We start from the raw sequence: 12,324 nt of genomic DNA, 5'->3' as shown, positions 1-12,324 counted from the left end.
TATAGATTTATTCTTATACATGTTGTTGAATTTCTTTAATTTTAATTTAGTATTAAATGTTAAAGTTGTGACTGAAAAGAAATCTTCGATACGTTACTTGTGTTTGTGTGCTACCATGATAAGCCCGGTAGGAGGCGCTGTTGAAGCAGCTCATCGGATTGATGGCTGTCCTGCCTCCAGTAGAGAGCACTGCTTGGTTGGATGTGAGCTCCGTCGACCTGCCTCTACTTCCAGATCGAAGATGGCGGTCTCTGTGTTCCGCGGCGTGCGGCTGCTCTCTATCGGAGACGCGAATGGAGACATACAGCGACATTCAGAGCAGCAGCCGCTGCGGCTAGAAGTGAAAACCTCACAAGATGCTGCCCTCATCAATCTCTCCAATGGTGAGTGTGACTGTTTCTAACAACTGCTCTCTGGACGGTCGGCCTGATTGAACTGCTAATGCTCAGTGCTAATGTGGCCAGCGGTAGCTTTAGCCAACAAGGAGCTGTTCCATCTTGAGACCACCTCGTTTCCCTTTACTTGTCACGAGGGAACTAAAGAAAACTAAATATTTTGTAGCTTATTTGGGATTCTGAAGCCTGAACGCATTGGGTTTAGGTAGCATACAACGAAGTTCACTGCTTGGAATAACGCGGTCAAGAACATGTAGAGTAGTTTTAACGGTAAGCACGGTTGCTAAATAAGGTGAACTAAAACATGCTAGTTAAACAATACCACTAGCCTACATTTAACAGTGACGTGATAAGCTTACATGGTTGCATCCATTTAACACTTTTGGTTTTGTTTATTTATATTTTGTCGTAATAGTGCACGCTGTGTTTTTATAAGTCAGCATGAATCGGTTTTCTCCCCCTGGGAGCCGGGTAGGTAGGAGAGTGCTTAGCTTGAATTAGCCGCTTTGAATTGATTCGCAGCAGAGACGTGGAGACATCACTTCTGACCCCCCGCTGTGCTCTTCGGTCCGGGCGGCGCTTCACACTGCGTGGCCTTTACCGGACCGTGGATTTAATGGCACACTGAAACTTTTTATAAGTAGCAGTTTTACGTTAAAGCTGTTGAGGCAGATTTGGTAGCGTAGCCACACCGGGCCCTCATTATTTATGCATTCATCTTTGTTCTCATTGGAACAATGGCTTCATCCCCTTCCCCGCCACCTCATGTGTGCGGTGAAGGCAGCATCAGAGCCGCTATGCACATTTTCCCACTGAATGTAATTCCCCTATTAAAAAACAGCAACACACTGCGGCTAAGTCCAAGGTTATGCAAAAATAAATAAATAAAATTTAAGAGGTATCCTCAGCGCTACATTATTATTATTATCATGGCGAAAGCCAACGTCGAGATATCTGTAGAAATAGACCTAAAATATATTGGAGTCGGTCAATTTCAAATACAATACCAGTAAAGGGAATATGAAATGGAGTATGAAAGTTTTGATACGGGAAGAGAACATTGAAACCTGTTTGATTTACATTAAAATAAGACACACAATGAATTTGTGGTGCAAAAAGTTGAAAATCAATCTATTAATATGAATGTTTATTTTTGGTCAGTTTTATTGAATAACTGCTTTTCTGCTTCTTGTGGATAAACTGTCAATTATACAACATTCTTGAATAAACTTACCAAAATAAATACTGCCAAGTTGCATTTCTAGCTAAACTGAAGTAGTTGCATAACCTGTTCCTGTTTACATTTAATGTGTTAAAGTTTCGCTTTTTACAACAATTACAGGAGATCCCTGAAAGCAGGGTATTTCCTTGGTCTGAATTCTGCACGTAGTTTTTTCTTATGATCTGCTTAATCAATCCCTTTTTTTTAATACTGTGTGCTGGACCATTCTAGTTGTTTTCAGTTATTTCTGGATAGTTTTTCATCAATAACTGCATTCATGGCTTGTTTGATTTCTAAAATTTCAATGTGCTGTAATTTCACATAAGTTTCTTATTCCGGCTAAAAAAAGATTTGCAGATTGACGGTAATGAGTGAACTGACGGTGAGCTGCTTAGCAAGCGGACGCATGAGGGAGCGACCCGCACCTGACTCACAACACACACATCTGGACTTGCTCCTGGTGTGTGGAAGACAAATGATTCCGATTAGAAATCACACGAACGCACACATACAACAAAGGCATATTTCCAAGTTGACCTGTCACGATAACAAATTTTGCTGAATAATAAGTTGTCTTAGAAGTTATTGCGATAAATGATATTGTTGTTTTGAGGCCATTTTCAAGTAATAACAATGCAGGAACCCATTCTTACAGACCAATAAACTTTAAATTCTGATGAACATTTAGCACTGGAACAGGAAGACATTTTAAATATCCAATATGAATAAACAGAACAGAAACAACAAATAAAATGGATACTGAAGTCTCTGTAAACAAAACTGTCCTTCAAAATAAGGGCTAGTTGAGACCAAGTCACCAGACTGAAGACTTTTGTCATCCATTTTTTGGTAGAAAAATGGATAGAAAAACTATAAATTATGCAAGTGAAAATTGTTTGTTTTAATTTATCATGCAATTAATTGATTATTGTGACAGGCCTATTTCCAAGTCCTGCTGCTTCACTTGGCTTTTACTGTTCAGTGAAAAAAAGTAATTGCTCCATTACAGATTTAATCTCTACTTCCTTTTCTGTTGCATGTGAATGTTTCGGATCAACATGTCATAATGACAACCTGAACAGTTTCCAAATGAGGATTTTATGTATTAAAGGGGAAAAAAGCATCCAAAGACACCTGGCCAAACCTAAACCAAGCAACTGGCTGTCAGCTCTTGGTGGGAATGTCTGCCGAGCATCACTCTTCTTTGCAGAATTGTTTTAAATTGGTCACATTGGGGGTTTCCTAGTAGGAACAACCTGTTTAAAACTGTATGTAACTTTTACAAATATATGATTTCGACATGTTTGTCAAAATTGTCACCATGTTGAGACAGTATAGTTGAGAACAGAATCGTTGGTTCCATCGGTTACAGAAAGTCCTGAAGCAGTAGCCCCAGATCATCATATGACCACCACCGTGTTTAACTGTTGGTGTTCCTTTTTCTGAAGCATTATCTTGTTTTTATGGCCTATGAGAGAGAAGGCTAACATTCCAAAATGTTCAACATCTGGCTTGTTAGACTTCAGGTTATATTCCCAAATTGGACTGTAACGTTGTTGTGGGTCAGGAGTGGTTTTGGCCATTTTGGATTCCATTTTGCCCCAGTCTCTCTGCCTTATTGTAGGATGGTGAACTCTGACCTTAAATGATGTGAGGCCTGCTGAGCTTCAGGCGGTGATCCTGGTTGTTTTAGTTGTTGGCGTGTTGTCTGCTGTCTGTGGACGCTTCGCCTCTGTTCCATGTTCTCTGGCAGAGATGCTTTTCTCACCGTTTCCAAGTTAATCGATGTCGATCATTTTGTTTCCTCGTTGAAGTTCTTTGGATCTGGGCACAGTGTGGTGGTTTGAAATCTTGTGACCAACTTTATGTTGTCAGACAGGTGTTTGATTTATTTTTTTTAAGTGCTTTCTTCAGTCTGTAGGTCTGACAGTACTTAAAACGGGGTTATGGCTAATAGAATGGAACCAAAAAAAGTTTTTATCTCACCTAATTTATGATTTCACAAATAGGGCTAATTATATTTCTACATTGGACCAGATTGGAATCATCAAACAATGAAGAATGATCTTCATAGTTTGAAGTTTGCTGTGTTTTCTAAGGTTACCTTTGTCAGATGTTAAAATGAGTTTGACCTGAAAACATTGAAGCACGTGAAACTCCAGATTTCTTGGACTGCCAGCATTTTGTCCAAAGGTCTGCTGACGCTGGACAGCAGAGTCAAAACAATAACACAGTGATGTGTGTCTCTATTTATAGCATCAATGCAGCAAACCTTCACAATAAGAGCCAGGAATAAGGCAGTGTGAACTTCCTATGGCTTTACACATAGCAGTGTTGCAGTGACTTGAATACTTCCTCCACAGGTCAAAGAACGACCATTTAAAATAACCTTATCCTGCTTATTTAAATGTTAGCTGTCTTTATTGTGATCCATAAAGAGTTGTGTTTTTCTCCTCCTGAATGAGTCCATGTCTGGGGCCTTGATACTCCTGAGGATGCCTCCTGGCTCTAAGCACATTGTCCTGAAGTGCTGGAGTGACTACAGTTAGAGGGGGGAGGAGGATCTGTGTGGAACAGAATTTACACCATGAGTCACTTTTGACAGATACAAATAATAAACTCCACATCATTTCTTATTTCAAACATGATAGCAGTATAAAATAACAGACATGAACAAGGAATGCAAAAGACATATTTTTGTACCATAATATTCTTAACATGATGCTGCCACCATACTGGTCATTTGACCGGAGCAGCTTCTACATGTTTGTAAAGCCTTAAGGTAAAAGGCAGACGGAACCAGGGCTGGGCGAAATAGACTTAAAGTTTTATGGAGATATTTTGTGGTAATGTTGTGACTATTTAAAATGGCGGATTGACTAAATTGGTTAGCTGAAAGTCAGGACTTTGTTTAGCAGTTCCACAGTAAATGCAGTGACATCATAGAAAAGAAAACTTAATAGAGACCAGTGAGCAGACTGAGAATTTAAACCAAAAAGAATATGCAAATATCTATACAGAACTATTATATAGCAATTGATTAACTAACAATTAATCAATTGCTATCTTGCTAGCCAGTCTATGCAGACTTAAAAAAGGCCATTTGATGAAAGAGCAGCACACTCAGAGCAGTAATCCAGTTAACTGTCCAAAACACAATATACATTTGATTTAATCTGTTCTACTCAGAACTCAAGTAGTTCAAATTCTGTAAAATAAACCTCATATTAAGCACCTTTTGCTATCAATTATTAATCATTAATCCAGAAATGAATCACCACATCAGCTATACACTGCTGATGTTAACGCAATAAGAAAGGCATGACTTGTTGTTGCTATTGTTTTAGCTACAGATCTCTTCTTTGCTGCAAATAAAGGCAATATAATGTTCCATTTCTGATTTAGAAAGGGAACTGAATTATTTATTTGCATCTTTTAATATATTTATAATATTGTAACAAAAGGTTTGTGATTAAATGAAAAATTTACAGAATGTGGCAATTTGTTGGATTAATTGATAGAATAATCTGTTACTAAAATAATTGTTAGTTTCAGCCCTAAGAATGATCCTTATGCTCCAATTAGTTTTATCTGTATTATTTGTATTATTTATTAAACATAAAACCACTCAACATTCTGGCATAAAGCTGCTGATTTTTTTTCCTTCCTTTTTTTGTAATTTGACTCGTTAGCAGGTTTTTTCTCTTTAACTTGAACAACTTGCTGCTGTATGCTAATGCTTTGTTTTTAGCTAGTTGTCTGCAGGAGATCAGCTCTCTGCAGCCCAGCTGTCTCTGTGTGAAGCACAGTCAGATGCTATCTCCTCTCTAATGTCTTTAACAGCTTTGCTGGTAATAAACTAAGCATGGATGAGGTCACCAGAAAAGGGAGCTTGTGGAAATGACCAAGTAAAAATAGCCAGTGTTGGTTTTGTTCAGCGCCGCTGGCCCAGTTACCAATGTTCCCCTTATTGTTGGTGCTCTGTTCTGTTTTAAATGGATGGAAGAGATAAATGCCCCAAGTTTTTTAACTAGCTTTGTAAAAAATATTCAGATGGAAGCATGTCACTGAGTAATTGCTCTTCAAATTCATATTTAATAGGTTATGATTGACAGACAGGCAGTTGAACATCGCTGTTTCCACATGCTGGGCAGCCACTACAGTCTGGGCTCTAAACCTCATCACAACTCTTCCTCTGCTCTGCTGATTCACTCTGTTGAAGGTCTAATGTCTGTTACACATATAACAAATTTTGCTGGACGATAAATTCCCAGTAGTTATTGCAGCAAACAATAATGTATTCACACAGTTTTTGCCCTCTCAAAGACTAATAAACTTGAATTTTGTACAGAACACTCCACAGTGAAACATAACAACCAAAAACAATAAATGAAAAAGAAACAAAAACTGACCTACAACTGAAACCATGAATAAAATGGATTATTTGTGTTCTGCAGAACAAAATTGTTCTATAGAGAACAGAATTGTTCTGCAGAACTAATAATCATCAGAATGGAAATTATTGAGCTCCTGTTAATTTATTATGTGATTAGCTGCTTATTGCATCAGACAAGCTTACTTGCACAGCAGACCTGTGCAACACACTGTGTGCACAAACAAGGGATTTGACTTTGGTTTCAAGCACTCAAAGCATCCAAACATGAAGTAGAAATATCTAAAGTTTGAGGAAATGAGCAGTAAAAGAGACGGTGTGACCATGTGAGGGTTGCTGTAGTGCTAATATGCTTATTTTGTTTCCTAGCAGAGTAGCTGACTGCTCTGGCTGCAAGGTGCTCAATTTGTTCATCAGAGAGACAGGCTGAGGGAAGAAACTGTCTCTGTGGTGCCACCTTAAAGCAAAAGTCTAAACAGTTTGTGTCCAGGATGTGGATGAAAAAAACGGATTCTATAAAGAATCAGCATTCCTCAAAATGCTCAAACATCAATTTTAAAATGTGTTAAGTTGTGTTTGGTGCTGCTATTTGCAAGAGAGAATAAACTTTATTTTATAAATCACTGAACAGCTAAGCACCAGATACATTAAAGACCTTCCAGACCTCTCAGTTCTTCTGGTTCTGCACTGCATCTCCAGAACCAAACATGGAGAAGCAGCATTCAACTTTTATGCACCACAGATCTGGAATAAACTTCCAGAAAACTTCAAAACAGCCAAAACACTGAGTTCTTTTAAATCTAGACTAAAACCCCACCTGTTTAGAATTGCTTTAGAACTATAATATAAGAAACATTTATCAACATTTGATGTGTATTGATGATTTTGATGAGGCACTCATCAAATTGTATGTGGGAAAAAAAACTGTTCTGCATACTAAGACTGTCATCATCACGGCGTTTCTTCAAAGCAAAATCTGCCGCTGAACACAGCAGTCCGACTCCTCGCTCATCTTTTCACTTGTGTTTGCGACTCTGCATTACAAGTACCAGATGGCTGTGAACCAGGAGATCCTCTGCAGGAGAGAAGCTTTTAGGTCAAAATAGGTAATGTGATTAATCTGCGTTACATAATGCTAACGCACTAAACTTTTTTTAGGTAATGGCATGCGTTAACGTTGACGGCCCTTGTTTAAACACGAACCAGGTTCATATAATTGATGTTTTAGCACATGCCTTTTTAACAAGCTCTGTGACGCCACCTTAAGGAAAAAATCTAAACATCCCTTGCGTTCTTAGCCATTCCCGCTGCTCTGATTTGATGGCGATTACATCAACAAGCATTACCGTGACTAGCCGGTAGACTATAGAGCTCTATTGGAGGCCAAAAGTCTACAATAGAGTAGACTATGTTTTTTAGTGTCAGTAAAACAAGTCATTTCTCACCTTCAGCATCCTAACAAACTTCATGGACTCTGTCCAACATTCATGGCAAAATGTTAACATTATTACCACAACGTTGAGAGAAATAAATGGCTCCCTAAACCTACCAGTGATTATTGCTCACATAATGTACAATAAGTGAGTGCACCCCACATAGCATGTGGAGTGGTTAGTGCTGATCTGTGCTGTTCTATATCTAATTTGCTCAGACAAAACATCTAGAAGGAAATAGCTGGTGTTGTCATGACCAACTACACCCTCACCTAGGCCTGTCACGATAGCAAATTTTGCTGAGCGATTAATTGTCTCAAAAAATTATTGCGATAAACGATAATATTGTCTGAAGACCTTTTTACACTGATTTAATGGAAATGACGTAATAATGCATGTGATTTCCTGCCAAAGATAGATACACTTTATTTTCAAAAGAATATTTAACACTGGAGCTGATAAACAAAATAAACAAAACAACCAAAAACAAAAATAAAATGGATTCTCAGTCTCCATTAACAAAAAATGTACTTGATAAAAACTAAACAACATAAAGCCAAAGTGTAAATAAATACTGCATTCAACTAAAAGAGGGCAGATTATGAAGTCTGTATACTATGTTGCCCTTCAGTAATAATTAGATTTAAATAGAGAAGATGGGCACATCGACTACCTGATGCAATAATTCACACTACATGATTTTTGCTCCTATTTTCCCCCTTATGACAATCTTAGAACGTTGGTCTTTCTCAGATTGTGTGGTGTTTTACGGTAGATCATCGTTGCCGCTACGATCTAAATCAGGGATTTTCCCCGACTGTGAGCTTAACACAGCCTGTTGAATGTGACAGGTAGCCAATCAGAAAGCGAGGATTCTCCTCCGTGTTTTCTGAGGGGAAATTACATCGGGGAATCCCAAACAGCTGACACAGCGCAACCCGAAGACATGGAAACAACATTAATGTTTATTCAACATGCAAAGAATATAGAAATGACCAGGGGAGGAGTTGGAGCGAAATTGCTACCGCAGTTGATAAACCCGGTAACTCTTCAGCTGTTCTTCGTGACGTAAACAGGTTCTAATGATTTTCATTCGGTCAGGACTTTACGCTGACACTAGCCACATGCATTGCAGGTAGATTGTAGTAAAGCATTGATTAATGCCTGGTTTTAAAATTATTTAACTGGACTTGTAGTCATTATTTTGTGCCCATTGTTGGACACCACACCGCAGGAACGAACCCGATCGAACCGTTATATCTAGGATTTCTGTCGGCTAATGTGTGGTCTGTCAGGTTTTGAAAATGGGCTGACAATCGCCGACAGCTCTAAGATCCTGTCGTGTGCGCTGGGCTTTACACTAAGGAAATGAGGAAGGGAGGAGTCAGTGGAGAGCACCGGAGTTGAGCTTTTTTTCATTCAGTGTCATCAACAGAAAGAGAAAAAGGCCGGAAGAGACGATAATGCCGATATTTGAAATGACATCGATAGTTTTAATTTACCGTACGATTAATCGATTTATCGTTTATCGCGACAGGCCTACCCTCACCAGACTACAACTCAGCCAAAACTACAGTCAGGAAATCAGACTGCTGTGTTTTACTATAGATGACAGAATGGCTGTTACATTGGTGGGAAGACAACTATCTATGTTCCAATTATATATTCTTAATATTAATCCCTCAAGTTATTAACACAGCTTCTTGTCTTGGCTGCAGTATTACCCCATGGTGGTCCAGTTTGAACAAACTACAGTTAGTCCAACTTAATGCAGGTCTCAGGCTGAACTCCTCCAGAAACAGATATTCATCAGGTCGACGTCGCCTTTCTTGCTCTTTTTGTTTTTTAAGAAATACTGAATCTAAAATACCAAATGTTTTGAATAAGTAACTTTTTTTAAGCCACACTTTACATAATTGTAACACATAATTGCTATTTGATCTTCTATGATGTGATAAACATACTAGACAGCAGTCAGTTGAGAACATGGAACTCCTTCCTTCACTGTTTCTATGTAACACCTGCTTTAGCTCCCTGATTAATTCATGTTACAAAGTGTTAAATGGAGATTTATTATTCAACTGACATGTCACATTACTAACTTTATATAAAGAGTGTGTTACTGATTTTGTTATTAATTTTTGTTTGTATGATGTGGACCCCAGCTGGAGTAGCCATTGTCATGGCGATAGCTGATAAAGATCCTAGTAAACAAACAAACCAACTTCAGTATTTGGTTTCATCCTGTCAATGAAACCAAATACATTGACATAATGACAATTACATCATTTGGATTCAGTTTTTTTCCTGCATGCTGCTCAGTGTTGCTCTGCTGTAATAAAGACACAGGGCTAAAGACAGGATCATCTGAGCTCCTCCTTTCTACTTGATCTGCTGGACAGGTGCTTAGCGGCTGCCCTCACCCAGCAGCTCTCTATCAGGGACTGGATTAGCTCTGGCTCAGCCTGCTCAACAGCCTCACTGCTTTAATGCCTGCAGGGGAATTTGCATATGGAAATGCAGGGTTTTCCCCAGGAAACCTGCTGAGCCCGGTGTTAGGGGCGCTCTGGTGGCCCACCAGCTCCCCACCATGTTTTTGTGCTAAAAAATGTTACGTTAAAAACATTTGGAGGTCCACGAGCCGGCATCATAACTTGGAAATTATGGTGTCAGAGGTCAAGGGGCAGATACAGGATGGTGTATTTGGTGTGCAACCCGTCATTCCCAGTTTGATGCGTCAACTATAAACCTAGCTTACCTGTGACTTGTCTATAAAAAACCCAAATTAAAATAAACAAACCACGCTTAGCCTGGTGGAGAGGCAAGTAAAGCCTGGTGGCCTGCCAGGCTCATGATACACTCAGGGAAATATATTACAGAAAATATACTGTGAAAATTTCTGGATTGATTTTAGAAATGCATCTTGTCAGGCCGGTCAGAAATATGGTTCCATTTTATTTTAGAATGAAGAGTGTGTGACTATTGAACAGTGAAGGAGCCTTTACACTGAACGTCACTGAGTGAAGCAACACACACCTGTAGAGCTTTGGAAAAACCTGTTTTCATAACTCCAGTGTGTATCAAACACGATATGTTCCAAAAACAAGCTGCACCTGTTCCACAACATAAAGTAGTGAATAATTGTGAAATGAAAGATTAATGTTTAGTCTTGTGTTAGAATAGTCCAGTCAAAGTTCAGGCCTAAAATCAATTGAGAATCTGAAACCTCTACACACAGCTTGGTTTCATGATTTAGGTTAAGTAGTTTAGCAAAAAAGAATGCAATTTGACTCTCTCCCATCACCTGGCAACAAAACCACCACCTCTTTCTTTCCAACGATGGTCTTTCTTTCCAACGATGGTTTGTCAAAAAAAAAAAAAATCTCTTTGCAAAAAATACTTTTGGTAGAAATAAATTGTCAGACTTGCAATAAAAACTGCAACATGATGCACTTCACAGAGCAGTGACTCAGTAGAATACCTCTGAATACCAACACATGCCACACTTTTCAGATTTTTACTTGTAGCAAACTTTCAAAATGCCCCTCATTTTGCTTCCATGTGACAATCTGCAGCACTTTGTCTGCCTGTCCAAAACATCCCAGTGCAGTAGATTAAAACTGAACTGTGATAAAATGGGAAAGAGCTGAAGGGGTGGGAACACTTTGTGAGGTGGTGTACAAAAATAAAAGTGCTACGTTTTACTTAAAATGTTTGTCTTTGAAACAATGTTAATGTTCCCGTTATATAACGACCCCAGGCTGCTCCACCTGCTGACTCATCTTTTTGTGGAAAATCTACATCGATCCTGTTGGAGCGGTTTTAAAGCCGGTTGTTGTGACTCATCTTCAGCCTGTGGGGTGCCATTAATTGCTGAAATATTCTCTCCCACTCAAATGTTGTAAAGGCATCAATGTTCCATCATCAGCCTTTTGTTGTCCTGGTTTAGAAACGGATTTATTGGCTGGTTTTTGCTGATTTGTTTCTAATGCAGTGTTCTAAATTCATTGCATGTCCTTGTGTGTGTTTGCAGGAGAGGAGACGAGTGTGTTCAAGTGTTCAGTTTCTCGTGACACAGAGTGCAGCCGCGTAGGGAAGCAGTCGTTCATCATCACTCTGGGCTGCAACAGCGTACTGCTGCAGTTCTCCTCGCCCGCAGGTAAAACCAGCACCATGAGACCCTGCCGCCGCTAGGCTTCACCTGGCTGCAGGCAAAGATGATGCTGAATGAATATGAGTTTGATAGGAAAGTTGCTGTTAGCCAGGTTAGCCCTGGTGACGCCTGTGTTTGTGCTCTTCTGCAGACTTTCAGTCCTTTTATAACCTTCTGAAGAACTGCCGGGGGCATGCTGGTGAGCACTCCGTCTTCAGTGAAAGAACAGAGGAGTCCTCTGCTGTACAGTATTTCCAGGTGAGGAAAACAAACACACCCCAGATCTCTGAGCCCTTTAGGAATAAGGAAAGTATGAAGGTATGTTTGGTAAAACTAATGTTTTTTTTATCCTGTTGGAGTATTTAGTGAACACTGTCCAGCCCCCACCTCCCCTTTACCTGCCTGACTATTTTTAGTTTTTGTCTCAGAATAGACCATCAGGACAAAGAGCCTCTCCATATTTCTCTACGGGACTTCTTTGTGCTCTTGAGAGATTTGAAATCTAGAATTATGTAATCTAACAAGCATATCCCATCTGTTCTCACCATGGACCTTACCAAGCTCCTCCCACAACCGACCCACGTGACCGCAAGTCTCACAAGCAAAGCCTCGCAGCGCGTTGTTTCTATGTAAACATGACTCGATTGGTGCATAATTTCTACTGGATTTTCACAATATATCAGCTACTAAATGGACAGAGGAACTAACAAGTTCATGTCATCATCTGG

At 39.4% G+C, this 12,324-nt stretch overlaps 1 protein-coding gene across 1 annotated transcript in view; it reads left to right on the top strand.

The window, feature by feature from the left end:
• The first annotated feature begins 201 nt into the window (after nucleotides 1-201).
• Nucleotides 202-12,324, top strand: part of carm1 (coactivator associated arginine methyltransferase 1) — a 30,982-nt gene continuing 18,859 nt past the window's right edge. Inside the window, exons 1-3 of the mRNA XM_014473587.2 lie at nucleotides 202-383; nucleotides 11,477-11,602; nucleotides 11,748-11,854. Of these exons, the coding sequence (XP_014329073.1) occupies nucleotides 242-383; nucleotides 11,477-11,602; nucleotides 11,748-11,854 (375 nt within the window). The 5' untranslated portion in view covers nucleotides 202-241. The remainder of the gene's footprint in view (nucleotides 384-11,476; nucleotides 11,603-11,747; nucleotides 11,855-12,324) is intronic.

This window comes from Xiphophorus maculatus, chromosome 16, assembly GCF_002775205.1.
Source record: "Xiphophorus maculatus strain JP 163 A chromosome 16, X_maculatus-5.0-male, whole genome shotgun sequence".
NCBI lineage: Eukaryota > Metazoa > Chordata > Actinopteri > Cyprinodontiformes > Poeciliidae > Xiphophorus > Xiphophorus maculatus.
The sequence above is the reverse complement of the archived record's forward strand: the minus strand, read 5'-3'. Positions and strand labels throughout refer to the sequence as shown.